The sequence below is a fragment of the Rhododendron vialii genome, chromosome 5a, assembly GCF_030253575.1.
Source record: "Rhododendron vialii isolate Sample 1 chromosome 5a, ASM3025357v1".
In the NCBI taxonomy this organism is placed as follows: domain Eukaryota; kingdom Viridiplantae; phylum Streptophyta; class Magnoliopsida; order Ericales; family Ericaceae; genus Rhododendron; species Rhododendron vialii.
Genome location: NC_080561.1, coordinates 33,982,886 through 34,009,645, shown reverse-complemented (window position 1 = coordinate 34,009,645; position 26,760 = coordinate 33,982,886). Strand labels below are relative to the sequence as shown.

Below are 26,760 nucleotides of genomic sequence, written 5' to 3'. Positions count from 1 at the left end.
TCCTCTTTTTTATTTTTTATTTTCGTCTTGCAGGCACTGCGATATTGACATCAGGGATTTGGCAACATTCCTGTAAGTTCAAACCAGCAGTCATTTTTGAAGTAAATCGATTGGATTGAACCGAATTTACATAAAGTAGTTGAGGTTCAGGGGATATTCAAGTTGGATCTCTTTGGAGATGCTGATGCAGAAATCATTAACGAGATGGAATTATCATCTGAGTTGGAAACCACGGGAAGCCTTGAGGTGGAATTGTGTAACTCGTTTTTTGGCATGTTTGCATCAGTAAAGAGAACTGTGTAAACCATGCTACTTCAGGTGCTCTCTCTCCATTAAATTTTTATCCATAGTTGTTAAATGCCCGATCTATTAAGTGTTAATATTATTATGAATACCATGGCTCAGGTACTACATGAATGTGGTATATACAACGTATTTCTTCCTAGGAGGGAGGTGCCTGCTGGTTGGTGCAGCTGCAATAAAAGAACGGGGTCCTCTATAACGTTCATTGTGCCTTCACTCCCTAATCTCAAGATTCAAGCCTTGAAGGTATATGTTGTCTTGGCATGTTTCCGTGATTATGACAAGATCTGTTGGGCCATTGACTTCGACTATATCACACTGAACAATGTGACCAAGGGTCTGAAGTGGGCCTACAGCCCATTGTTCAGATGCATTCCCAGATGACGGTATGATGGTATGGTTAAGCCATTGGAAGACTGGGAATCACTTAATATTGGAAGCTGGCGATGAAGTGAATGTGTTAGCGGGCTTACATGAGAACTATTTTTCGGTAAAGGAAATTGGAGTTCATGTTGTGTTTGATGAGTCAGAAGAGAAAGGTAGCCAACGCCATAAAGCCTATTCTCATCATCAAAATGTCACAATGTTGGAGATCTATCAGCATATCAATTGAGACCAGGCTATTACCACCTATGCCATTGGGGTTGCCATAAAATCTACCACCGAGCTGAAAAGATTGTACTTAAGAAAGTGGAAAAGATTATATTTGGGGAATTTGAAGATACTGCAGGTGATTGTACATTTTGATTGGTTAAATATAGTAGAATGAAGTCACTTGTAGCTAAGAAGCACGAAAACTTCCAACAAGGTTGCGTGTTCGTGTCATACATGTGTGGGAGTGGGACACCAACACTCTTTGGCGCTTGTTGACCCATGTCTAATTAGGGGTGGTGCCACATAGACACGAGCAATGTGGGTCGAACCGATGAAAAAAAGTAGATAATTTGCTTATAATATATATAAATTTTGTTTTCAATAGAAATAAAGTAGAGGCACGTGGCAACGGGGTGGGGTGGGTTTGCCATACCTTGACCCCGACCCGAAAATTTAACCCCACACTGAACCTTGAACCCCAACTGGGTATTGTATAGGTACACCCACCCCGCCCTTAACGGATGCCAGGTTTACCTGCCCAACTCCTTTTTTTTCTATTGAGAAAATATGTTATAGACTCCAAAATAAGTGAGCATAAATAATAGAAGACCATAAAATAACTATTACAACTTAACCAAAATCTACTATGTAAAAGCGAAATGGAAGGAATAGTTAATATTTTATGTTGTAAGGGTAAAAATACAAGAATAACAATTATGGATAAAATAATTTTGGGACGGGTACCAAGAAGGGGCAATGTCTACCCAACCCCGACTGGGTTTATTCAATTCTCCCCGACTCAATCCGATCCCGAAAAATTTAACAAAAAACCCGCCCCGATCGGAGCGGGTTGAATTGCCATCTCTAATCACCACTAAAAAAGAGGATTGGACCTTGCTTCTTTTTTTTTGACGAACAAGGTCAATGTATTATAATATTACCAAAAAGGGACACTACCGGTCCCAAAATACAAAAACTAACAAAAAAGAAAAAACAGGAAAATACAACAGTAAACAAAAAAGAAAATCTGTATGGAACCACGACGCCGGAGCCTGATCCATCGAACGCACTCGTGAGGAGGGGTTGGAGAGATCGAAAGTGAGAGGCCAACTCGAACTCGTCTCGCCGCAGACCGGAGGCAGAAGCCGCTGCAGACGCCGCCTTCGTCGCCGGAACGCTGATTCCAAGAAAAATCAGATCTGGATTGCTTGGTCTTTGTTTGATTTGAGGTGATGGTGGTGGACTTGGTGGTTTTGGGTTGAAATGAAATGATCAGAAAAGGCTATTATGTTTTTCTGCACGACATTTTTAACCAATATTTTGGTAATTTGTTGGATAATATTAGCTGATATATTCATACAGACTAGGACCACGTGTGTTATTTATCGGTGTCACCTCTGGAGCTTTGAAGGTTTTATTCATGTAGAATAAAAATGTGTTACCTCCACTTTAGATCGGTGTTGCCTCATGCGTATATTGAAATTTATTTACATCATCCCATAATTTTAGATTACAAAATGCTTAAAAAGTGTTAATGTGTTAACATAACTTTATGAAAATTGATGTGATATGTTTAAATATGGGCCTTAATAAATGGCGTTGTAGTATAGGTGATTAACTTTGATAAGTGTGGAGAAAAAAAATCCTGTAGTTGGTTGTGTAAATGTACCTTTCCAGTTGGTAAATATATATGTGCATACTGCATACAGTAGTATTTAGTAGAAACTAGTCCTACTTGTGTAGCAAAAAAGCGCAAGTGAATAACATATTGTACTTTTTAATTGGAGATTTTGGTAGTCAAGGAATGCTCTCAAAATCCCTAGTTTTATTTTCATAACTTTTTCAATCTGATCTGCAGGGAGAATAGAGTTTACTGATGAAGAGTGTTGTTGATTAATCGATGGAGAATCTGCACGGCTTACTATTCAAGAGTGAGAAAAGAAATACTCCAAAAGGCAAGAATACTTGTGGGATAGAATGGTGGGCCATGGGCGAAACTGCTACGAAAGTACAATAAACAAAAGTTGGGTAAGTCAGCAATACTTGCTCCCGAAGAAATTTATCCAAAAAATGTGAACGAAAGAAAAATCAATGGTTCAAATATATATTGATTTTACTTTCAGGGACCATAAAATTACTGAGGTCAAGTCAACCAATAAGCCCACTTCATTTCACTTTTAGTCCCAAATTGCTAGGTAGCTTCCTCCCCATTCTGCACTCTCCCACTAAATTGCTATATACTGTATACAGCTTCCTCCCCCATTTTCCACCGACAAGTTGTACTATCAGAAACTTTACCTTGCTTCTTTCTCTCCCTTCTGCTTTTTCTTCTACTTCATTCTGTCCTATCTATAGTTGATCTGGGAATTCAAAGCGCCCAGTTCAAATTGTATCAATCTTCAAACATCAAAACAGGTACGCTTTCAACAAGAAATTACCCATCTCCTAATCATCACCTGTCATCTGCATCGACTCAGATTCAGGGGTAAAAATATTTCTACTTTTCGCCTCGTGTGTGATATTTGAATAATATCATGTACAGGTTACTGAATTAGCTAAAACTTAACCAACTGGGACTATCTCACTTATTTTTTCTTTATAAATGCACAAACTTTATAAAGGCTCAAACAAAGAGTACAACCAACACAGAGGCTTCCCATACAAACAGCAGCCAAGGATAACCATCCCAGCAAAAGTACCCAACTATGTCAACAACTGAAAGCAACAGGGAGAAATGAAATACGGGACTGGCCCAGCTGGCCAGGAGTTCGAATCTCCTTGGCTGCGTGTGGGTGTTATTACCTTGTATTTGTTGTGATTATTTCTTCCCTCAATGGGGCTATTAGTTGGTTCGGGCTTATTGCGATTGTGAACTTGTTTATGATTTTAAGTAATTTTGGTACTTGTACTCTCTTACTGCTTGTCATCATAATAAAAAAGACTTAGCTGATACTTGTTTGTCCTTGTCCCTTGCAGCTATAGGAATAACCGAATAAGGCTTCTGTGTAATAGCTTCGATGATTTATCACGTGTTCTTGAGCTTTAGAGGTGAAGACACCGGCAAGACCTTCACCGACCACCTCTATACCGCTTTGTCGGGTGCAGGTTTTCGCACGTTTCGAGGTGATGATGGGATGGAGAGAGGTAAAAATGTTAAGTCAGAACTGGACAAGGCTATAAAAGAAGCAAGGAGTTCAATAGTTGTGCTTTCCAAAGACTATTCTTCTTCCAGATGGTGCCTTGATGAACTCGTGATGATCCTCGAACGCAAGAGGACATCATCGGGGGCTGGGCATGTAGTTTTACCTGTCTTCTATGATGTGGATCCCTCCCAAGTTCGAAAGCAAACAGGGAGCTTCAGAGAGGCATTTTGTAGACACGAAGAGCGATTAAATGAGGAAACCAATGAAAGCAAAAAGGAGTACTTGAGGAAAAAGGTGCAATTATGGAGGGGAGCACTTAGAGAAGTTGCTGATCTAGCAGGGATGGTCTTAAAAAATCAAGCTGACGGGTAATTATCTCGTGAATTCCTCACTTTGACATTATTAGTAAAAATATTCATCATTGATTTCCTTTATGAGAATGTGAAAAAATTTAGGCAATTAACAAAATTTGAAGCAGAAGAGAGAGGTTCGCGAATAAAATAACTGAATCTGTTGATTTCTTGGGCAATTTTGGCATAAAAATAGTGACTTGACTTCAGAATATGGAAATACCAGCATTGTGAATCCGCAATTGTTCTCCTTCCATATACTAGAATAGAAGATAGTTGTCAGCTCGTACAAGCATTAGCATTAGCCATTTAACCTTTGCCCATAAATATCACATTTATGGCTATTTTAGTGGACAGTTGTTTGCGTGGGTAGTTCAAGTTTGATTTTATCTTTGACGAACTGTTCTGCCTTTAACAAATTAAGTCCACAAGGAAATGATTAGTTAAATGCTGTAATGGTTTTTCTTAACAGTCCTTGCTTGGTAGCTAGCCTATTTGTTGGTTATAAATTACATTATGCCACAATCCATTTGTAATCATTTCTTCTTATCAATTTGGACAAGACCATCTGGCATCTCTATTTGCTAAATAGTCTCTTTTTTTTTCTTTTTTTTCTTGTTCAGTATTATTTTCATTCGTGACAAGCTTATTGTGCTTACTCTCCATTAACTTTGTAGGCATGAGTCGAAATTTATCCAGGACATTGTAAGAGTGATTGGGAATAAGGTGAACCGACCAGTTTTACACGTTCCCCACAACCTAATTGGAATTCAATCTCGAGTCAGAAACATCAATTCATGGTTACAGGATGAGTCCAGTGTTGGGATAGCAGTGATTTATGGGATGGGTGGAATAGGCAAGACAACTATTGCCAAATTTGCTTATAATTTAAACATTGAAAGATTTGAAGCTAGTAGCTTTCTTGCAAATATTAGAGAAATTTCAGAAGGACCTGAGGGTTTGGTTCATTTACAAAGGCAATTTCTTTCAGACATTTTAAAAAGAGGGAAGGAAAAAATACGGTGTGTTGATGAAGGAATCAGTAAGATTAAGGATGTCATTTGTTGCAAAAGAGTTCTTGTAGTTCTTGATGATGTGGATGACCGAGCCCAGTTTGACGCCTTAATCGTAATGCGTGATTGGTTTCATCCAGGGAGTAAAATTATCTTAACCACCAGGAACATTCATCTGTTGAAGGCTAATGAAGTTGATGAGACATTTGAGGTGGAGGGATTAGATTCTTATGAATCATTGGAGCTTTTCAGTTGGCATGCCTTTGGACAAGGCCATCCCATTGAGGGTTTCACTGAGCTTTCACAAAGGGTAATACAACACTGTGGAGGGCTTCCTTTAGCCCTTCAAGTTTTGGGTTCTTCTCTATCTGACCATAGCTTAGACATATGGAAAAACACATTGCAGAAACTGGCAGCTATTCCCAATTCAAAAATCCTTAAAAAGTTGCAAATAAGCTATGACTATCTAGATGACTATGACAAGGAATTGTTCCTCCACATTGCTTGTTTCTTTATTGGAAAGGGCAAAGATTTCGTAGTAAGAATTCTAGATGATCTCTACCCAACAGTTGGGATTCAAACTCTCATTGACAGATGTCTGTTAACTATTAATGGACACAACAAGTTGATGATGCACCAACTTCTCCGACGAATGGGAAGGGAAATTGTTCGCCAAGAATCACCCAAGGACCTGGGTAAACGTAGCAGATTGTGGCACTATAAGGATTCCTTCAAAGTATTGAGTGAAAAAATTGTGAGTAACACTCTTCTTGTTTTCCAGCTTTAAGTTTTTTGTGCATGGAGGTTCTATTCTAATCTGAAATGGTTTCTCTTATCAGGGAACAGAAACAATTGAGGGCCTCTACCTTGACATGCATCATGTGTTGGAGGAAGATAGTCATCATGTGCTGGAGACAGATTCTCGGTTAAGGGAAAATTTTGGTTTTAGTAATGTAAAGCGTCCCCGCTTCGAAGAACTTAATCATGAATCATTGTCTTCTGAACAAGGCTATTCACTTAAACGGCGTTGTCTTAGTTTGTTCATTTGGCGCTCAACAAACACTGTCGGAAGAAGTTCAGATCAGGTGGGGTTGAGGACTGATGCATTTACAAGGATGCACAATCTTAAATTGCTCCAGCTCAATAATGTAGAAATCAAGGGAAGATACGCAAATTTCCCAGGAGGATTAAGATGCTTGACTTGGCATGGCTTCCCTTTACCATCCATACCTACTGAGCTTTCTCTAAAGAGACTGGTTTCTCTTGACTTGCGCTATAGCAAATTGGAGCAAGTTTGGAAGGGAGAAATGGTATGATTCAAACCCTCTTCAACACCCCATCCCCTTCTCTCCCCCCCCCCCCCTCCCTTTTCTTTTCTTTTCTTGTACTTATTTTCCCTTTGAGGATCAACATATGAATACTCGAATCATTTTACGTTTTTTTTTTTTGTCTATGTTACGCAGTTTCTGACATCATTGAAAATCCTCAATCTCAGTCATTCCCATGGCCTCAAGAATACCCCCAAATTCACTGGACTCCCTAATCTTGAGAAATTGGTCCTTAAGTATTGCATAAGTTTGGTAGAGGTTCATGAATCGATAGGGGAATTAGAGAGTCTTGTTTTGTTGAATCTCAGAGGCTGCAAAAATCTTAAGAAGCTTCCCAGTGAAATTGGTCGTTTAACATCCCTAGAAAAACTCATTCTCTCTGGTTGTTCAAAGCTTGATGAGTTGCCTGCAGAGCTCGGACAGATGAAATCCTTAACAGTGCTCCATGCAGATGGAATTTCCCGAGACATTGGTGAGGAAGGATCATGGACTTCCCTCGTCTGGTCTTTGGTATTGAAACCGGGAAAAAATCCAAAAACATTGCCGCCTTTACCTGGCTCACTAGTTGAATTAAGTCTTTCAAACTGCAATCTGTCATGTGATGATCTTGCGAAATGCCTTGGGAGCTTATCTGTGTTGAAGGACTTGAATCTGAGCGAGAATCCAATTTCCAGCCTTCCAGTGAGCATCAAAGGTGTTTCTGTGCTCCAATCACTTAACCTAAGATATTGCACGAGACTTCGATCGCTACCGGAACTTCCAATGACTTTACAAAAGTTGGATGTTTTTCACTGTAGATCACTGAAAACGATAACAAATCTTCCTAACTTGTTGAGATCTCTAGATTTGAACATATCCGGTTGTAAAGTAGTTGAAGTTCAGGGGATGTTCAAGTTAGAGCCCATTGGAAATGTTGATGCAGAAATCATTAACGAGATGGGCTTATCATCTGAGTTGGAGGCCATGGGAAGCCTTGAGGTGGAATTGTATAACCCGTTGTATGCCCCGTACAAATCCGTAATGAAGGGTTCAGTTCAGGTGCGCTCTCTCTCTCTCTCTCATTAATTTTGCATCCATAGTTGCTAATGCCCAATGTATTGTTAATATTAACGTCAATATCATGGCTCAGGTACTACATGAATGTGGTATATACAACATATTTCTTCCAAGGAGCGAGGTGCCTGCTGGCTGGTGCAGTGGCTATAAGAGAACGGGGTCCTCGATAACATTCAACGTGCCTTCACTTCCTAATCTCAAGATCCAAGCCTTGAAGATATCTGTTGTCTTTGTATGTTTCCATGATGCTGACACGACCTGTTTGGCCATTAGGTACAACTATATCACACTCAACAATATGACCAAGGGTCTGAAGTGGGCCTACAGCCCATTGTTCAGATGCGTTCATCATGAGAACGGTATGATGGTATGGTTAAGCCATTGGAAGATTGGGAATCAAATAATATTGGAAGCTGGTGATGAAGCGAATGTGTCAGCGGGCTTAGCAGGTGACTATTTGGCAGAGGAAATTGGAGTTCAGATTGTGTATGATGAGCCTGAAGAGAAAGGTAGCCAACACCATAAAGCCTGTACTCCTCATCAAAATGTCACCAATGTTGGAGATCTATCAGAATATCAATTGACACCAGGCTATTACCACCTATGCCATTATGGTCGCCATCAAACCTACCACCGAGATGGTATGGTAGGTAAATCTGGTGGTATGGTAGGTAAACCTGAAAAGGTTTTATTTGGGGAAATCTGAAGATACTGCAGGTGATTTTGTACATTTCTATTGGATCAGTAGAAGCATGAACACATCCAAGAAGTAGCATGTTTGTGTCATTCACAAGCAATGTGAGTCGAACCCAGAAAAAATAAGACAATTTGCTGATAATAAATATAATTTTTGTTTTCAAGAGAAATACTAAAATAGAGGCGTCACCACTAAAACAGAGGTTTGGAGCTTTTGGATTGCTACTTTGATTTGATTGATTTGATGTGATGTGACGGGTGGTGGTTTTTGGTTGAAATGAAATGATCACAAAAGGCTATATTTTTCTGCACAGCATCTTGTACCAATATATTCGTAATTGGTTGGATAGTAGTATTATCTATGTATATATGGACCAGGGCCATGTGTGTTATTTGTGAGCTTTGAAGCTTTTATTCATGTAGAATAAAATTGTGTTACCTCACACTTTAGATCGGTGTTAACACCTCGTGTGTATTCAGAAACGGAGCCAGGAATTTCACTACATAGAGGTGACTATGTATGTGAGCCAAGAATTTTCTATATATTTTCATAGGAATTTTTTTCCCTATATAATAGTAAAGTTTGGCGAGCTGCAAAATCAGAAAAAACACCTATTGGGCAAAGCCCAAATTCCTGGACTTGGCATTGTGTATAAATTTACCTTTTGAATTATTATATACGTGTGTAGTGGAAACAAGTCATACTAGTGCAGGAAAAGAGCATGATAAGCACACGATATTGTATATTATTGTGCTTAATATATCTCATTTTCTATATAATTATATTTATTGTTGAATATTTTAGATTATTGTGCTTAATATATCTCATTTTCTATATAATTATATTTATTGTTGAATATTTTAGATTATTGTGCTTAATATATCTCATTTTCTATATAATTATATTTATTGTTGAATATTTTAGATAATATTGCGTGTAAGGTATGTTTCTCCTAATCTCAAGTAATTTAATATAAAGTGTTGCTGTAGACATCCAATTAGAGGTGTCACCACTAAAATAGAGGTTTGGACCTTTTCCTTTGGATTGCTTGGGGGTAGTTCGACTTGGTGTGATGGCGGCGGTTTTGGGTTGAAATGAAATGGACACGATAGGCTTCTTTTCCCATCTTTGAGAATTTTTTTTTTCCCTCTTCACAGTTCTCAATAACTTTTTCTATTTATCTCTCTCCCCTTATTACATCAAAAATAATTTTTCAAAAATGGGAACCAAACAAATAATTTTTTTGCACAATATTTTCTACCTATATTTTGGTAATTGTTGGATAATATTGTTTTTTTTTGTTGATCCGGTTGGATAATATTGTTTGATATGGCGGATCTCACCTGTACAGTACCTATGGCTTGAGCGGCATAAAGATGCATGTATGAGGTGAAAATCCGTAAATATATATATCCGAGTATCGTTATCTCGTTATAAAATAAACATGGAATGTTGCTACTGGTACAACAGCTTCAGCACTGACAGCGTGTAAAACGTGCGTTTAGGCCCGTCTTGGATCCAACAAAGATTATCAGAGCCGCTCATTTTGTTCAATATATTTTACTTAAGGTCCCTACAAAAAATCAGCTTCATCCGACAACGATAAGAGGATTTGCGAAGCGTCCAAAATTGCTTTAAAATTTTCTAAAGTGATTTGGACGCTTCATAAATGTCCTTATCGATGTCGGATGGAGCTGATTTTTTACAATGACCTTAAGCAAAATATAGTGAGCAACATGAGCGGCTTTGATTATCTTTGTTGGATCCGAGACGGGCCCAAACGTGTGCTGTACAAGTTGTCTGTGCTGAATCTGTTGTACCAGCAGCATTTCTGATAAACATGGGAGGACACTGTTGTTTTAGGGCTCCTAGGTGATATTTTAACAATCTTTTTACCTTGTTTGTAGCTCATCATCCTGTGGTATTTCAAGTTTCGTTATTTATTTTCTAAGTAGTAGATCTTAGAGTTTAATACCCAATTTTGCCCCCACCATTGAGCGTATTTATCTCCGCAGGAGTAAAAAATTTGACTGCTTTTGAGCCTCAATCAGGCACCATTAACAACAGCACATAAAATCAGCCGAGAGCATCACAAAACTCCAGAATAGACGGTGGGAAATAGAATGTTTAAAAATACAAAAAAAAGAAAAGAAAAGAATTTGGTGTAATTGGGGGTGTTTGAAGGTTGTGCGGCTTGACCCTCGTTGTGTGATGGACTTATAGCTTGGGTTTTCATGTGATCTTTTTTTTGAACAACAAAAGAAGATTTTATTAATCACAAGCCCAAAGCATACAAGGATTAATATGAGAAATTAAAGACAAAAGAAAGCCATCACAACGCGAGGCAACATTCCAACTATGTCAACACCCTACCACATGACAATCACACGCCCACAATAGCTAGACCAACAAGTGAGAATCATTTAGTCTTTTCTTTCCTTGTAGAAGTCTTCTTAGGGTATCCACTGGTATTATTAGCAGCTTCAAAACTAGGACTGCACGGTGCTGATTGGGAAATCCAAACACTTCTAGATGATGTGGAAGTTTTTGTTAACAATTGTAGGCTCCGTTCTGCTAAAATTCTTATTTTTTAAGTACTTATTTTTCGCTTTAATAGGTCATTCTCTCAAAATATATCACATTTAATTTAATAAATAAGTGTTTATTCCCTTAACGGAATGAGGCAGTAATGTGTCTTTTTCCTGGTATGAGCGATTTGCTAACCTTTGGGCTCATTTTTCTTGCGGTCCTCCCTAGTGATGTTAATCTGGTCCTTTTAGAGATTCTAAATGAGAATTCCCCATCTTAAAAAAAAAAAAGAAAGTATTTTAATATGGCATATAAAAACAAGAATATAGCAAATTGTTGACTTTATTGGCATGATGTTTAATTATAATTTCCTCAATCCTCATTCAATCACATGAATATTCCTTTTGGCTTAATTTTTCGCTGTGTTTTACATTTTTTTTTCTTTTATCAATGAGGTATGCTACACAACATTTTCTGCAATTATATGCACAATATGCTTAGGTGACAATGTATGTATCATTGGGCAATGAATGAGATGTCATTTTATACTGTCTAATAATACAATACCACCTCATCATGTTGTGCATATTGTTATGCAAAGTGGTGCAAAAATATAAATTTATAAATTTTTAAGTGGATGTTTCCGGCAGTGAAAAATTTATAAATTTTTATTTGTAGTTGAAAAGTTGTTAGGTGTTTACAGTAGTGAATAAGTTGTTGAGAAATGTCAAGTTATTTCCAGTAGTGAAAAAGTTGTTGAGTTGGTAAAAACTTTTTTGTTAGTGCAAACCAGTTGGTAAAAACAGGGCCTTAATTTATTTATTTTTGCAGGAAAAGATAAAAATAAATGCAACCAAAAGAGAGTGAATTAATTATGTGTACAATTTTTGCTTAACAATTGGCTGCTGCTGCTGCTTCTTCTTCTTCTTCTTTTTTTTAATTTTTTTTGATTTTTTTCCGCCTTTGTCAGCCAAAATGGCCTACAAAGAAAAGAAAGAAAAGTAAGAAGGAAACAATTTTATCATATTTAATATTAAAGAGAAAGGATAGAAAATGATATATAATATGAGAAGAAAAAAGAAAAAGAAAAAGAAAAGAAAAAGAAAAAGAAAAAGAAAAGAGTAAGTAAAAGTAATGAAAACTGGTACCAGATTTTTGGGTTAATAATTTTCAGATTTTTTAAATTTATTTTTCCATATTTTATTCAATTAGATGGAGCAATTCTATATAACCATTTTTTTGATTAACATTCTATATAACCATTGGGTATTTTTTATAACCCTTGTTTGTATAAGGGTAAAAATGGAAATGGATACTTTCAATCCAATCCTATCCTATGTAAAACAAACATACAAATAACAATCCTCCCTTCTAATCCCATGCAAAACAAACATGCACATATGATTGACCTTCTCATTAGCAATCCTATTTCATTATCAATCATAATCCTAATTACATCTCATTACCAATACCATCACATTTAACTCACTCATCAAACGAGGCCCGAAAGGGTAAGAATCGTGGTGGTGGGATAGAATAATGGCCATGAGGGTGATTCTTTCGATGGAAGAGTCATGAAATGTTCATTTTATTTTGTTTTCGTATTTGACCCACATTTTTCTAAGGATGCTGAAGTCATATTCAATACGAAGCTTTTGGGGAAATGAATATGCTTGGTTAGCTTATACGCCGAGTCTTCTGAGTGTACGGATTCATTTTGCAGGTGTAAGATTTTGAAAATTACAAGAAAGTCAGATCTCAAACTTCTCTCCTATGTGAGACTCGATCTCGGTTCCACCAACCGGGTATGCTTTTTTTATTATGCACGGACAAAAACCAGAATGATTGAATATATATTTTGTGTCCTGAAGTTTTTTACGGAGCAATGTGCATGTGGAATTGTCCCTAAGGACTGTGATATAGTTTTCCATTTGCTTAATCTGGATTGAATTTTTTTATTTAAAGTGAAAGGATTATGAATTGGTACCGGAAAGAACAATGATCAGTTGCCCAATAATTCAGATAGTGCACATGCCCATGTAAAGAGTTTAATTGCTACATCACAGAACATTCTTCTTTTCTACTAATGGTGGGCATTCGCCAATGGATTTTTCCTGACTGGTTCAATAAGATTAGTGAAACCCGCTAGCGGCTCTCAAAGTTCCATAGGAAAGGGGAATGCTACGTGCAAAGAAAACTTACCCCGAAAGTACCCCGAAAACAGCAATTGCCAAAAAAATTTGTTTTCAAATGATAGCAAACTTACTTTATTCCATTTTCCCATAACACAATGTGCTTTTTGAACTTTCAACAGGTGGACAAAGATTTGACTTATCTTGGGTACCAACAGGACTGATATTAACTCACATTTTTTAAGGAGACTCTTAGTGTTCTCTTTTTCTATTTTGGCTCCTTTTCATTTTCATATTGTTAAAGCCTACACTCAATTGGAGCTCTTCTTTATTTGTCCTTTTTATGTTTCTTATTATTGTTAGAGTTGATGTTTGCAAATGATTGATGAATAGGTTTTGGCAAGGTTGTAGTTATTTCACCACTTAAAGCCTCAATGTTGGAGCTTTGAAGTTAAAGAAACCTTTCTACTAATTAAAGGTGGATGTTTGGATAAAAAATGGAGTTAATTGTAGCTATTGTATTTTTCTTTAATTCGCTTGCGGGTGACTATGATTATCAGGGAAGAATACTTTTTTAGACCGAAATTAAAATATACTGCATCGTGCCTTCACGCATGGGTTGATTAGAAGTAGAGAAGGATAATTCAATTTAATTATGTTCAAAACGCGTTGCGCCGTGCCTTTAGGCACGGGCACAATCCTTAGTTGTTTGATATGGCGGATCTCACCTGTAGAGTACCTATGGCTTGAACTGCAAAAAGATACATGTACGAGGTGAAAATCTGTAAATATATCCGAGTATCGTTATCATTATTACTATAAAATAAGGGCGCTGCTATTCGCAGCCCTCTATTTACTCCCATAGCCCGTTAAAAATTTTCAATTATACTCGACAGTTAGTTACTGAAATTGAGATATATTTTCAGCGTCCAATTACCGAAATATAATATTTTTTTCAACAGATGTTTACCGAAAATGCATGTTCGGCAGTTGTTTACCGAAAGTTGAACATATTTTCGACATGTAGTTACCGAAATATAATCTTGTTTTCAACAGCAATTTACCGAAATGTTATTTATGATTTTCAATAATCATTTACCGAAATTTAGTGGGCTACGGGAGTAAATAGAGGGCTGCGAATAGCGGCGCCCTAAAATAAACATGGAGGACACTGTGTTTTAGCCTTTTAGGTGATATTTTAACAATCTTTTTTACCTTGTTTATAGCTCATCATCCTGTGGTATTTCAAGTTTCGTTATTTATTTTCAAAGTAGACCTTAGGCCCCGTTCCTGGAAGGATGAATAAGTACTTATTTTTTAAGAATGCAATTTCAAGTTCAAAAATTATATACTTACGCAAATAATTTTTCTATCAATATGAATTTTGTTTGATAGATCTCATTGAGATCTTTTAATATGGTGCAAAAAAAATTGAAAAATTATTTTTCATTTATATTATTTTTGAGTTAGAAAATGTGAAATAAGTACTTACTTTTTAATTAGGTGATATGGAACGGGGTCTTAGTGTTAATACCCAATTTTGCCCCACCATTGAGCGTATTTATCTCCGCAAGAGGAGTAAGAAATTTGACTGCTTTTGAGCCTCAATCAGGCAGTATTAACAGCACATAAAATCAGCCGAGAGCATCACAAAACTCCAGAATAGACAGTTGGGAAATAGAATGTTAAAAAAAAAAAAAACAGAATTTGGATGTAATTGGGGGTGTTTGAAGGTTGTGCGGCTTGTGCCTCGTTGTTGTGTCATGGACTTAGCTTGGGTTTTCATGTGATCTTTTTTTTGAACAACAAAAGAAGATTTTATTAATCACAAGCCCAAAGCATACAAGGATTAATACGAGAAAAGACAAAAGAATGCCATCACAACTCGAGGCAACATCCCAACTATATCGACACTCTACCACATAACAATCACACGCCCACAATGCCCCCAAGAGAAAGGAAGAGAAACCATACAGAGTTACCCAGTAGGCAGGCAACCAAACAAAACAAAGGTGAAGTCATTTGATGGAGATCAATGGTGGCCGGAGCATCACATGAATCAATAGCTAGACCAACAAGTGAGAATCATTGAATCTTTTCTTTCCTTGTAGAAGTCTTCTTATATATGTCCACTGGTATTATTAGCAGCTTCAAAACTGGGACCGGTGCTGATTGGGAAATCCAAACACTTCTAGATGATGTGGAAGTTTTTGTTAACAATTGTAGGCTCCGTTCTACTAAAATTCTTATTTTTTAAGTATTTATTTTTCGTTTTAATATGTTATTCTCTCAAAATATCACATTTAATTCAAAAAATAAGTATTTATTCCCTTAGCAGAACGAGACAGTATCGTGTCTTTTTCCTGGTATAAGCGATTTGCTAACCGTTGTGCTCATTTTTCTTGCGGTCCTCCCTAGTGATGTTTATCTGGTCCTTTCAGAGATTCTGAATGAGAATTCCCCTTTTCCAAAAAAAAAAAAAAAAGTATTTTAATATAGCATATAAAAACAAGAATATGGCAAATTGTTGACTTTATTGGCATGATGTTTAATTATAATTTCCTCAATCCTCATTCAATCCCATGAAGATTCCTTTAGGCTTAATTTTTCGCTGTGTTTTACATATTTTTTTTTCTTTTATCAATGAGGTATGCTACTCAACATTTTCTACAATTATATGCACAACATGTTTAGGTGATACTGTATGTATGTATCATTGGGCACTGCAATTCCCCCAAAGGGGAAGGACTTTGCGCGCCAGATCCTTTGCATCGAAAACCTCAGTAGGTGGTGTTCCAAATGAATGCTAAAAAAAACTTTTAGAAAATAAAGGTTTTTGAAACTCACATATAATAAAAATGAAAAATATTTTTTTAATTTTTTTTGCATCGTTTAAAAAATCTCAATAAGATCTATCAAACAAGATTCATATTGATAGAAAAATTATTTACTTAAATACATCATTTTTTAGTTTGAAAAATTTTCTTTTTCTAAAATTTTTTTTTACTATTCATTTGTAACACCACCTGACTATGTGCCGAGGATGGGACTTTGCGCGCCAGATTCTATCGGAAAACCTCTGTGATTATGTGCCAAGGAGTTTCGGCCATTGGAGTGGGTTTTTTTTTTTTCTAAACCCGAAATCCAACAGCCGAGAAACACTCGGCAAAGGAATTTACGGTGGTTTTCCGGTACAGACGATCTGGTTCCACGACTTTGCATAGGAACACACCCAAACACATACCCATATACACACCCGCACACACTAGACATATACACACTCACACACATAAAAGTGTGTGGGTGTGTATATGAGTGTGATGTGTGTGGGTGTGTATGTGTGTGTTTTGGGGGTGGAGGTAGAATTACTCATTCTTATTTGGCCTATTTAGGGCAACAATTGTTCAAGAAAAAGGGGAACCAAGAGAACACCCCTCCTCTGACCCCCAGAAAACTTTCTGAAGCGCTCTCTCTCTCACAATTGAAACAAACACAAAGCCTCCAAAGCCAGACAAGGTGAGCACCATGTAACTCTTAACTCTTATTGGGGGGTTTTACGCCCCTTCAATACAAGCAATTCCATTTTTGCACTTTGGTTCATCGGGACGGTTACGCAGAAAACCAATTAAACACCTAAAAAAACATCCAAAATCATCTTAATCTCATAGTTTCCGATCAAATTTTTATAATCCAAATTGTTCAATGTATGCTGATTTTAAAGATTGCCGCGAGAAATTAGCAAAAATATGACCGGGAAGTGCTTGTTTTGAACAGTTTTTAATTAAACCGTTCATCAAATCTAAACTAAAAACTAATCAAATCAAACCCTTTCCGGTCTTATTTGTTTGCTAATTTTTCGCTGGTATCCTTAAAAAATCACATTTTGATTACATTGAGATTACATTGAGCTGCTAAGATAATTAAAATTTGATCAGAAATTAGAAACTATGAGGTGATTTTTTAGGTGTCTAATTAGTTGTATTCGGAACCGTCCCGTTCATTTATTTATCTCTCAAATATTACCATCGCTACGATGTTCTTTCCATTTTTATTAAGCATGCTGTGAAACCTAAATATACTTGGCGCACCGTTTGTCGATGATGCGTAGTTTTCTTTTTGCTCGGCGAAAGTCAGCATTATTAGATGTAGTCAATGAGGTTTGAACTCCTGTCAAATGCATGTGAGATTTTGAACCCCTATCAAATGCATGTGAGTGCCTACCACTTGGCTATCACTCCATTTGCGTAGATGATATGTAGTTGACATTCGAGTCCTAGGGAAGAAGGATTCCGCATACCTTAAAACCAGAAACAAGGTTTGCATCGCTTGGAGAACCACTTGGCATTTCTTATTTCTGTGTAAATGGGAAGAAAATTGATGTGGTGTATAAGTTGAAAGCATGCTGTGTGAATGAATGGCTTTGTTATCATCGACATGCTATCTCTTTAGATGCATTACATGCATTTCACATTTTGTTTGTTTGCTAAGGACAATTTATTAAAAAGGCTATAAAATTGAGAAGTAATGAATAGACGATGTGGGATGACTGACACCTTCCCAACTTGTAACAGTGAGTCCTGAACCCATGTATGTTTTCGAGTCATTTTCAAGACAAGTCTGAAAGGAGAATTTGCTGAAGCAGGATGAGTTAAAAAGTAATTAAAGCTGTTTTCTTTGATTTAACAGGTGACCTCACACACCTGAACTCATTGTTAGGTGGCGTGGTGACTCCATTTTTCAAATAACAGTTGGAGTCAAAGCAGCAAAACTCAAAATTAACACTTTGTCGCACTTAAAAGTCATGATTTCGAAAGTGTCGTCTCTTTGCCCTAAAAAGTGGGTAGTGATGGCAAGTAAAAATCCAGGCGCGACACTGCATGTAACATATATAATGCTTTCTTAGCAAAATCAAAAGCACATGTAATACTTCTAATTTATGTTACACTTTTTATCTGGAAAAGTCAAGACAGAATTGTGGTAAGTGCAAGGTTTTTCTAAGTCGAGGGTTCGAGTTCTTGCACTATTAAAAATAAGGAGATTAAAAAAATCCCCTCTAAGTTGACGTAATTCTATGTAATTCTGATACTTATACTCTCTTACCGCCAATGATAATAATGAAAAAATGAATTAGCTGATACTTGTTTGTCCTTGTCCCTTGCAGCTGAATAAGGCTGCTGTGTAATGGGGTCGATGACTTATCACGTGTTCTTGAGCTTTAGAGGTGAAGACACCCGCAAGACCTTCACCGGCCACCTCTATACCGCTTTGTCAGGTGCAGGTTTTCACACGTTTCGAGATGATGATGGGATTGAGAGAGGTAAAAATGTTAAGTCAGAACTGGACAAGGCTATAAAAGAAGCAAGGAGTTCAATAGTTGTGCTTTCCAAAGACTATTCTTCTTCCGGATGGTGCCTTGATGAACTCATGATGATTCTCGAACGCAAGAGGTCATCAGGGGCCGGGCATGTAGTTCTACCTGTCTTCTATGATGTGGATCCCTCTCAAGTTAGGAAGCAAACAGGGAGCTTCGGAGATGCATTTTGTAGACACGAAGAGCGATTAAATGCGGAAACCAACGAAAGTAAAAAGGAGTACTTGAGGAAAAAGGTGCAATTATGGAGGGGAGCACTTAGAGAAGTTGCTGATCTAGCAGGGATGGTCTTAAAAAATCAAGCTGACGGGTAATTATCTCTTGAATTCCTCTCTTTGACATTATTAGTAAATATATTCATCATTGATTTCCTTTTATGAGAATGTTAAAAAATTTAACCAATTAACAAAATTTGACGCAGAAGAGAGAGGTTCGCGAATAAAATAAATAAAATAACTGAATCTGTTGATTTCTTGAGCAATTTTGGCATAAAAATAGTGACTTGGCTTCAGAATATGGAAATACCAGCATTGTGAATCCGTGATTGATCTCCTTCCATATACTAGAATAGAAGATAGTTGCCAGCTCGTACAAGCATTAGCCTTTGCCCATAAATATCACATTTATGGCTATTTTAGTGGACAGTTGTTTGCGTGGGTAGTTCAAGTTTGATTTTATCTTTGACGAACTGTTCTGCCTTTAACAAATTAAGTCCACAAGGAAATGAGTAGTTAAATGCTGTAATGGTTTTTCTTAACATTCCTTGCTTGGTAGCTAGCCTATTTGTTAGTTATAAATTACATTATATCACAATGCATTTGTAATCATTTCTTCTTATCAATTTGGACAAGACCATCTGGCATCTCTATTTGCTAAATAGTCTCTTTCTTTTTTTTTCTTTCTTGTTCAGTATTATTTTCATTCGTGACAAGCTTATTGTGCTTTACTCTCCATTTAACTTTGTAGGCATGAGTCAAAATTTATCCAGGACATTGTAAGAGTGATTGGGAATAAGTTGAACCGACCAGTTTTACACGTTGCCCACAACCTAATGGGAATTCAATCTCGAGTCAGAAACATCAATTCATGGTTACAGGATGAGTCCAATGTTGGGATAGCAGTGATTTATGGGATGGGTGGAATAGGCAAGACAACTATTGCCAAATTTGCTTATAATTTAAACATTGAAAGATTTGAAGCTAGTAGCTTTCTTGCAAATATTAGAGAAATTTCAGAAGGACCTGAGGGTTTGGTTCATTTACAAAGGCAATTTCTTTCAGACATTTTAAAAAGAGGGAAGGAAAAAATACGGTGTGTTGATGAAGGAATCAATAAGATTAAAGATGTCATTTGTTGTAAAAGAGTTCTTGTAGTTCTTGATGATGTGGATGACCGAGCCCAGTTTGATGCCTTAATTGGAATGCGTGATTGGTTTCATCCAGGGAGTAAAATTATCTTAACCACCAGGAACATTCATCTGTTGAAGGCTAATGAAGTTGATGAGTCATTTGAGGTGGTGGGATTAGATTCTTATGAATCATTGGAGCTTTTCAGTTGGCATGCCTTTGGACAAGGCCATCCCATTGAGGGTTTCACTGAGCTTTCACAAAAGGTAATACAACACTGTGGAGGGCTTCCTTTAGCCCTTCAAGTATTGGGTTCTTCTCTATCTGACCATAGCTTAGACATATGGAAAAACACATTGCAGAAACTGACAGCTATTCCCAATTCAAAAATCCTTAAAAAGTTGCAAATAAGCTATGACTATCTAGATGAAAATGACAAGGAATTGTTCCTCCACATTGCTTGTTTCTTTATTGGAAAGGGCAAAGATTTCGTAGTAAGAATTCTAGATGATCTCTACCCAACAGTTGGGATTCAAACTCTCATTGACAGATGTCTGTTAACTATTAATGGACACAACAAGTTGATGATGCACCAACTTCTCCGACAAATGGGAAGAGAAATTGTTCGCCAAGAATCACCCAAGGAGCCGGGTAAACGTAGCAGATTGTGGCACTATAAGGATTCCTTTAAAGTGTTGAGTGAAAAAATTGTGAGTAACACGCTTCTTGTCTTCCAGTTTTAAGTTTTTTGTGCGTGGAGGTTCTATTCTAATCTGAAATGGTTTCTCTTATCAGGGAACAGAAACAATTGAGGGCCTCTACCTTGACATGCATAATGTGTTGGAGGAAGATGGTCATCATGTGCTGGACGCAAATACTCGGTTAAGGGAATTTTTTTGTTTTAGTAATGTAAAGCGTCCCCGCTTCGAAGAACTTAATCATGAATCATTGTTTTCTGAACAAGGTTATTCACTGAAACGGCATTGTCTTAGTTTGTTCATTTGGCGCTCAGTAAACAATGTGGGAAGAAGTTCAGATCAGGTGGGGTTGAGGACTGATGCATTTACAAGGATGCACAATCTTAAATTGCTCCAGCTCAATAATGTAGAAATCAAGGGAAGATACGCAAATTTCCCTGGAGGATTAAGATGCTTGACTTGGCATGGCTTCCCTTTAACATCCATACCTACTGAGTTTTCTCTAAAGAGACTGGTTTCTCTTGACTTGTGCTGCAGCAAATTGGAGCAAATTTGGAAGGGAGAAATGGTATGATTCAAACCCTCTTCCCCACCACCCGTTTTTTTCTTTCTTTCTTATACTTATTTTCCCTTTGAGGATCAACATATGAATACTTGAATCATTTTACGTTTTTTTTTTTTTTTGGTCTATGTTACACAGTTTCTGACATCATTGAAAATCCTCAATCTCAGTCATTCCCATGGCCTCAAGAATACCCCCAAATTCACTGGACTCCCTAATCTCGAGAAATTGGTCCTTAAGTATTGCATAAGTTTGGTAGAGGTTCATGAATCGATAGGGGAATTAGAGAGTCTTGTTTTGTTGAATCTCAGAGGCTGCAAAAATCTTAAGAAGCTTCCCTGTGAAATTGGTCATTTAACATCCCTAGAAAAACTTATTCTCTCTGGTTGTTCAAAGCTTGATCAGTTACCTGCAGAGCTCGGACAGATGAAATCCATAACAGTGCTCCATGCAGATGGAATTTCCCAAGACATTTGTAAGGATGGATCATGGACTTCCCTCGTCTGGTCTTTGGTATTGAAATCGAGAAAAAGTCCAAAAACATTGCCTTCTTTACCTTGCTCACTTGTAGAATTAAGTCTTTCAAACTGCAGTCTGTCAAGTGATGATCTTGCGAAATGTCTTGGGAGCTTCTCTGTGTTGAAGGATTTGAATCTGAGTGAGAATCCAATTTCCCACTTACCAGAGAGCATCAAAGGTCTTACCGTGCTCCAATCACTTAAGCTAAACTATTGCACAAGACTCCAATCGCTGCCTGAACTTCCAATTACTTTAAAAAGATTGGAGTTATACTACTGTATTTCACTGGAAAGGATCACAAATCTTCCTAACCTGTTGACATCTTTAGATTTTGACATGTATCGTTGTAAAGTAGTTGAGGTTCAGGGGATGTTCAAGTTAGAGCCCATTGGAAATGTTGATGTAGAAATCATTAACGAGATGGGCTTATCATCTGAGTTGGAGGCCATGGAAAGCCTTGAGGTGGAATTGTATAACCCGTTGTATGTCCCATACAGATCCGGAATGAAGGGTTCAATTCAGGTACTCTCTCTGTCTCTCATTAATTTTGTATCCATAGTTGCTAATGCCCAATGTATTGTTGATATTAATGTCAATGCCATGGCTCAGGTACTACATGAATGTGGTATATACAACATATTTCTTCCAAGGAGCGAGGTGCCTGCTGGCTGGTGCAGTAGCTATAAGAGAACGGGGTCCTCGATAACATTCAACGTGCCTTCACTTCCTAATCTCAAGATCCAAGCCTTGAAGATATATGTTGTCTTTGCATGTTTCTGTGATTATTACAAGATCTGTTATGCCAATTTGTTCGACTATATCACGCTCAACAATATGACCAAGGGTCTGAAGTGGGCCTACAGCCCATTGTTCAGATGCATTCCTCCAGATGACTGTATGATGGTATGGTTAAGCCATTGGAAGATTGGGAATCACTTAATATTGGAAGCTGGTGATGAAGTGAATGTGTCAGCAGGCTTACAAGAGGACTATTGTTTGGTAAAGGAAATTGGAGTTAATGTTGTGTATCATGAGCCTGAAGAGAAGGGTTTCCAACACCATAAAGCCTATTCTCATCATCAAAATGTCACCAATGTTGGAGATCTATCAGCATATCAATTGAAAACAGGCTATTACCATCTATGCCATTATGGTAACCATCAAACATACCACCGAAATGGTAGTGTAGGTAAATCTGAAAAGATTATATTTGGGGAATCTGAAGATATTGCAGGTGATTTTACGTTTTGATTGGATAGATATAATCAGTAGAATGAAGTCACATCCAAGAAGGTAGCTAAGAAGCATGAACACTTCTAAGAAGTTATTGTGTTCTTGTCATACTCGTGTGGGGCACCTACACCCTCTGACGCTTGTTGGACATATGTCCAATCTGGGTTGGTGCTTTGTAGACATGATCAATTGAGTCGAACCCACCAAAAAAAGAAGATAATTTGCATAAAATATCTAAATTATTTTTTCAAGAAAAATTAAAATAGAGGCGTTGCCAATAAAAAGAGGTTTGGACCTTGCTTTTGGATTGCTTGGTCTTTGTTTGATTTGATGTGATGGTGGTTGATTTGGGTTGATACAAAATGATATCAAAGGCTATATTTTAAGCACAACACTTTCTACCTTTATTTTGGTTATTGGTTGGACAATGCTACCTGATATACATCCATATGGACTAGGGCCATGTGTGTTATTTGACCTCTGGTGCTTTGAAGGTTTTGTTCATGTAGAATAAAAATGTTTGACCTCACACTTTGGATCTTTGTTGCCTCTTGTGTATACTGAAATTTATTTTACATCGTAATGTTAAGGTGTTAACATAACTTTTTGAAAATTGATGTGATATGTTTAAATAAGGGCAATAAATGGCATTGTGGTGATTAACAAACTATGCGTAAATTAGGTATGGAGAAAAAATCCTGGATTTGGCACTGTGAATAATGTACCTTTCCATTTAGTAAATATATGTGCTTAGTAGAAACAAGTCATCCTAGTGTAATGAAAAAGCACAAGTAAATATCATAAGGTAGTTGTCAATTTGAGCTTTTGGTATTGATGGGATGCTCTCAAAATCTGTTGTTTTATATTGCAAAATTATCTCAATTTGATCTGCAGGGAGATCGTGGTTTACTGATTAAGAACGTGCTTGGTTTATCGATGAAGGATCTGCACGCTTTACTAATGAAGAGTGAGAAAAGAAATAAAAGAGGAAGAAGTATTCGTTGGCAATAGTTGGGACATGTAACAGCAATGATGGACACCCTTTCAATTTGATATGTTTGGGTTGTTGGTATTTTATGGACTGCTTTATAATAACTGATGTTATTGTAGCCTTACATTGTGCTTGAAAATCTTGTATCGATATGTCCTTGCATTGAATACCACAAGACCAGATTTCTCTCCTCAGTCCTCACCAGCAAGGGAGATTCTATTCCTTCTTTTTCTTTTCATTCCAGCTGCGTTCTCAAGAAAACTGATAGGGGAAAGATTGAAAATGAGGGAGTGGACGAAGATGAAGTCCGTAAGTTGATCCAGTGGGCCATTGATGCTGCTCGACTCCATCCTTCTCCTCCCACTGACTCTGAGGATCTTATTGTCCTGAACACTAAAAAATCATATTGTCTTTGAACAATCTAGCATGAAGTACTGCTCTTTCCATGTAAAAAATCATGCTGTAGATATGGTCCTGAAGCTCAACTAAACCACTTTGGTTTGTTTTCATCTCAATTTTTCCTTCAAGAAAAGAAAAATGCTTTCCATCTCCCCTTCTTATCAAACACTACTAATGAAACTAAAGTGCTGCAAGAAGTTTTTCCTGTGTGTTATCTAATTCTATATTTTTTAGTGTTATGAGTGTTTGCTCTCACAGGAATAATTCACATCTGAGATGAAAAAGATCTTCAAACTTGACACGGCACCTCCACTACTGCCAGCCATATTCGCACTTTGTTGGGGAAAGAAATTCACTGGGTAATCTCTTTCTGTCTCTTTTGCAGTTTGATTGATTTTTAAGCTACATAGCTACTAGATTATGGCTACTGAAAATTTCATGTGGTTGGTCCTTTGATGTTTTACATCGGACTTCTAATCTCTTTCAGAATATTTGTGCTCCTTGTTGTTTGATGCCTCGTTTCATCTTGTTTTGATATTTTGCTGGGTCTTATTGTTAGAGCATTGAGAGTTTTTTGGTTAATGGAATCCGTAAAGAAGGGGAAAAAATGGCCAAATTTAGGAAAGAAAGTGCTCCAATCACTAAACCTTAGTGCAATTACAATGTAATCGATTTTTCCCCTGTACCACAACCATGAGTGCAATTACCCTAACATCAAACCAATGACCATGTGGTGACTTGCAACGCACTTGGCCTAAAACTAGTGTTAGTATATTTAAATTACTTCAGAAGGCCAACATCGTTCGATGATCGACTTGAACTTGAAACCTCATCTCATTGGCACAGAACTCATGACCACTTGGCCAACAGCCCAGGTCAAGTGCCTTGGTGCTGCTGGTGCTTGGTTGCGTGTCTTTTCCAAAGCACTCAACTCCACTTCCATCAAGACAAACAACTACCATTTAAACTGGTTTAGTACCCAATGTTACATGGATAGTATTTCTCACGTTTGGTGATAGCTGGTCTACATTGAATTGTTCCTATTATGCTTTGGCAAACTCTGAATTGTGTTTAAGTGTTGCATAATGTTACATTGAATTATTTCTCGCCTATACATAATGTTACTTTAAATTATTTTTTTCCTCCAATATCCTTATTAACATCCAGTTTACTTGGCCTCTCGTGGCCAGGGCCGGCCATGGTCATAAGCCCACAAGACCACCGCCTAATGGCCCCAATTTTGTCCCTATAATAGGGTCCCCAAATAGGTAGATGCATTAATTATTCTATTCTATACATCGCATCTACGTATTGTATACGTGCATGGCACAACCCCATCTAGATCCTTAATGGCATGAGCTCGATTCTTCTCTTTTTTTGTGATCACCAAAAGAGACTTTCAGCTTGTCAAGTTAAAATTGAAGCGTTGCTGGTGTGGTTCTCCCCCAAAACCTAAAGGTTCTCCTTAGCAAGCCTACCACTGCACCAGCACAGTACATGTAGTCATTGGTAATATTATATTGTTAACCACCAACTCATCTGAAAGCTTAAGCTATTAGAGGGAGGGGCAACTTTATTACTTATACCTTCAACACGCCCCCTCACGTGCTCTGTAAGGCTAAACACGTGTAAACATCTTAACATTAGATAGGCGGTGAGGTTCGAACACAGAATCCGTTGCCTGCGCTGATACGATATTAGATTGTTAACTACCAACCCATCTAAAAGCTTAAGCTATTACAGAGAGGGAACTTTATTACTTATACCTTCAACAAGTAACAACTGTGTTTATATAATTACTAACAGTGGGATATAGTTATTGTCTGGTGATTTTTGGTTTGGGTAATTTGGTGTGCCTTCTGGGGCAGTTCTATTTCCTTTTCTGTGGGTAGGGTCTGTTTTCAGGTAGTCAGTCTTTGTCTTTGTTGGTGCAAGATCTGGTCTTGTGGTCGCGGTGTCTTGTGTGCGTTGAGTATACTGCTGGTTCTGTGGTATTATACTGGTTGGTGCTGCAGATGGGGGTGAGTCCTTTTGCCTTGGTACGACACCACTCTCTCAAATACCTTTTGGAATAGCAATGAAGATGTAAACCTGCAATGTTCAATCCTTTTCATTCTGCTGATTTGCTGCTGGAATGCTTGGTTTGGATATCCGGCTTCAATGCTGGAGTGGTGCAGCTAATTACCCATGGTATGCTTTGTGCTTCCTGGATTGGTGCCACTGTAGCTTATTTTGGTCTGATTCTAGTTAACAAGTTCAGATGCTACTCTTGTTTCCTATCATCTGATCATGCATAATCTTGGTAAAGCTTGGTCTTGAGTCTTGATTGTTATATGGCAAATACTGTTTTTTTATTAACGGAGAAGAAGTTTTTGAATATGGCAAATACTGGTGAGTGGAAATACCATAATCGAGCTTGATCTCCTTCCATATAGTAGAATGGAAGATTGTTGTCAGTTAGAAAAAGCATTAGCAGTAGCCTTTGCCCATGAATCT

The 26,760-nt window shown here is 37.4% G+C and overlaps 4 protein-coding genes across 7 annotated transcripts in view; all 4 read left to right on the top strand.

Moving 5' to 3' along the window:
• The first annotated feature begins 3,170 nt into the window (after positions 1-3,170).
• LOC131327142 (disease resistance protein RPV1-like) lies at positions 3,171-8,661 on the top strand. Its single transcript, XM_058360158.1, has 6 exons — positions 3,171-3,312; positions 3,874-4,408; positions 5,068-6,157; positions 6,243-6,713; positions 6,867-7,769; positions 7,861-8,661. Exons 2-6 carry the CDS (start codon positions 3,915-3,917, stop codon positions 8,491-8,493), a joined length of 3,591 nt encoding a protein of 1,196 aa, XP_058216141.1. The 5' UTR covers positions 3,171-3,312; positions 3,874-3,914; the 3' UTR covers positions 8,494-8,661.
• LOC131327139 (disease resistance protein RPV1-like) overlaps positions 3,247-26,760 on the top strand; it is a 40,838-nt gene continuing 17,324 nt past the window's right edge. For both annotated transcript variants that reach the window (XM_058360155.1, XM_058360154.1), the window contains exon 1: positions 3,247-3,382. The gene's annotated coding sequence lies outside the window, so the exon portion shown is untranslated. The remainder of the gene's footprint in view (positions 3,383-26,760) is intronic.
• LOC131327145 (disease resistance protein Roq1-like) lies at positions 14,704-20,893 on the top strand. 2 transcript variants are annotated; one of them, XM_058360161.1, is made up of 3 exons: positions 14,704-15,223; positions 18,307-18,826; positions 20,658-20,893. In XM_058360161.1, exons 2-3 carry the CDS (start codon positions 18,327-18,329, stop codon positions 20,746-20,748), a joined length of 591 nt encoding a protein of 196 aa, XP_058216144.1. In that variant the 5' UTR covers positions 14,704-15,223; positions 18,307-18,326; the 3' UTR covers positions 20,749-20,893. The 2 variants fall into 2 exon arrangements, with proteins under 2 accessions (XP_058216144.1, XP_058216145.1); XM_058360162.1 differs by lacking the exon at positions 20,658-20,893 and adding an exon at positions 19,959-20,090 and having other exon boundaries at positions 14,706-15,223.
• Positions 24,429-26,760, top strand: part of LOC131327140 (disease resistance protein RPV1-like) — a 45,525-nt gene continuing 43,193 nt past the window's right edge. For both annotated transcript variants that reach the window (XM_058360157.1, XM_058360156.1), the window contains exon 1: positions 24,429-24,623. The gene's annotated coding sequence lies outside the window, so the exon portion shown is untranslated. The remainder of the gene's footprint in view (positions 24,624-26,760) is intronic.

Excerpts from the sequence above, each read along its gene's own strand:
- LOC131327145 (XM_058360161.1), top strand. The coding sequence starts at position 18,327 with ATGGGGTCGATGACTTATCACGTGTTCTTGAGCTTTAGAGGTGAAGAC. Across the intron at positions 18,827-20,657 it reads TTAAAAAATCAAGCTGACGG|GGAACAGAAACAATTGAGGG; the intron begins GTAATTATCTCT and ends TTCTCTTATCAG.
- LOC131327142 (XM_058360158.1), top strand. The coding sequence starts at position 3,915 with ATGATTTATCACGTGTTCTTGAGCTTTAGAGGTGAAGACACCGGCAAG. Across the intron at positions 4,409-5,067 it reads TTAAAAAATCAAGCTGACGG|GCATGAGTCGAAATTTATCC; the intron begins GTAATTATCTCG and ends TTAACTTTGTAG. Across the intron at positions 6,158-6,242 it reads AAGTATTGAGTGAAAAAATT|GGAACAGAAACAATTGAGGG; the intron begins GTGAGTAACACT and ends TTCTCTTATCAG.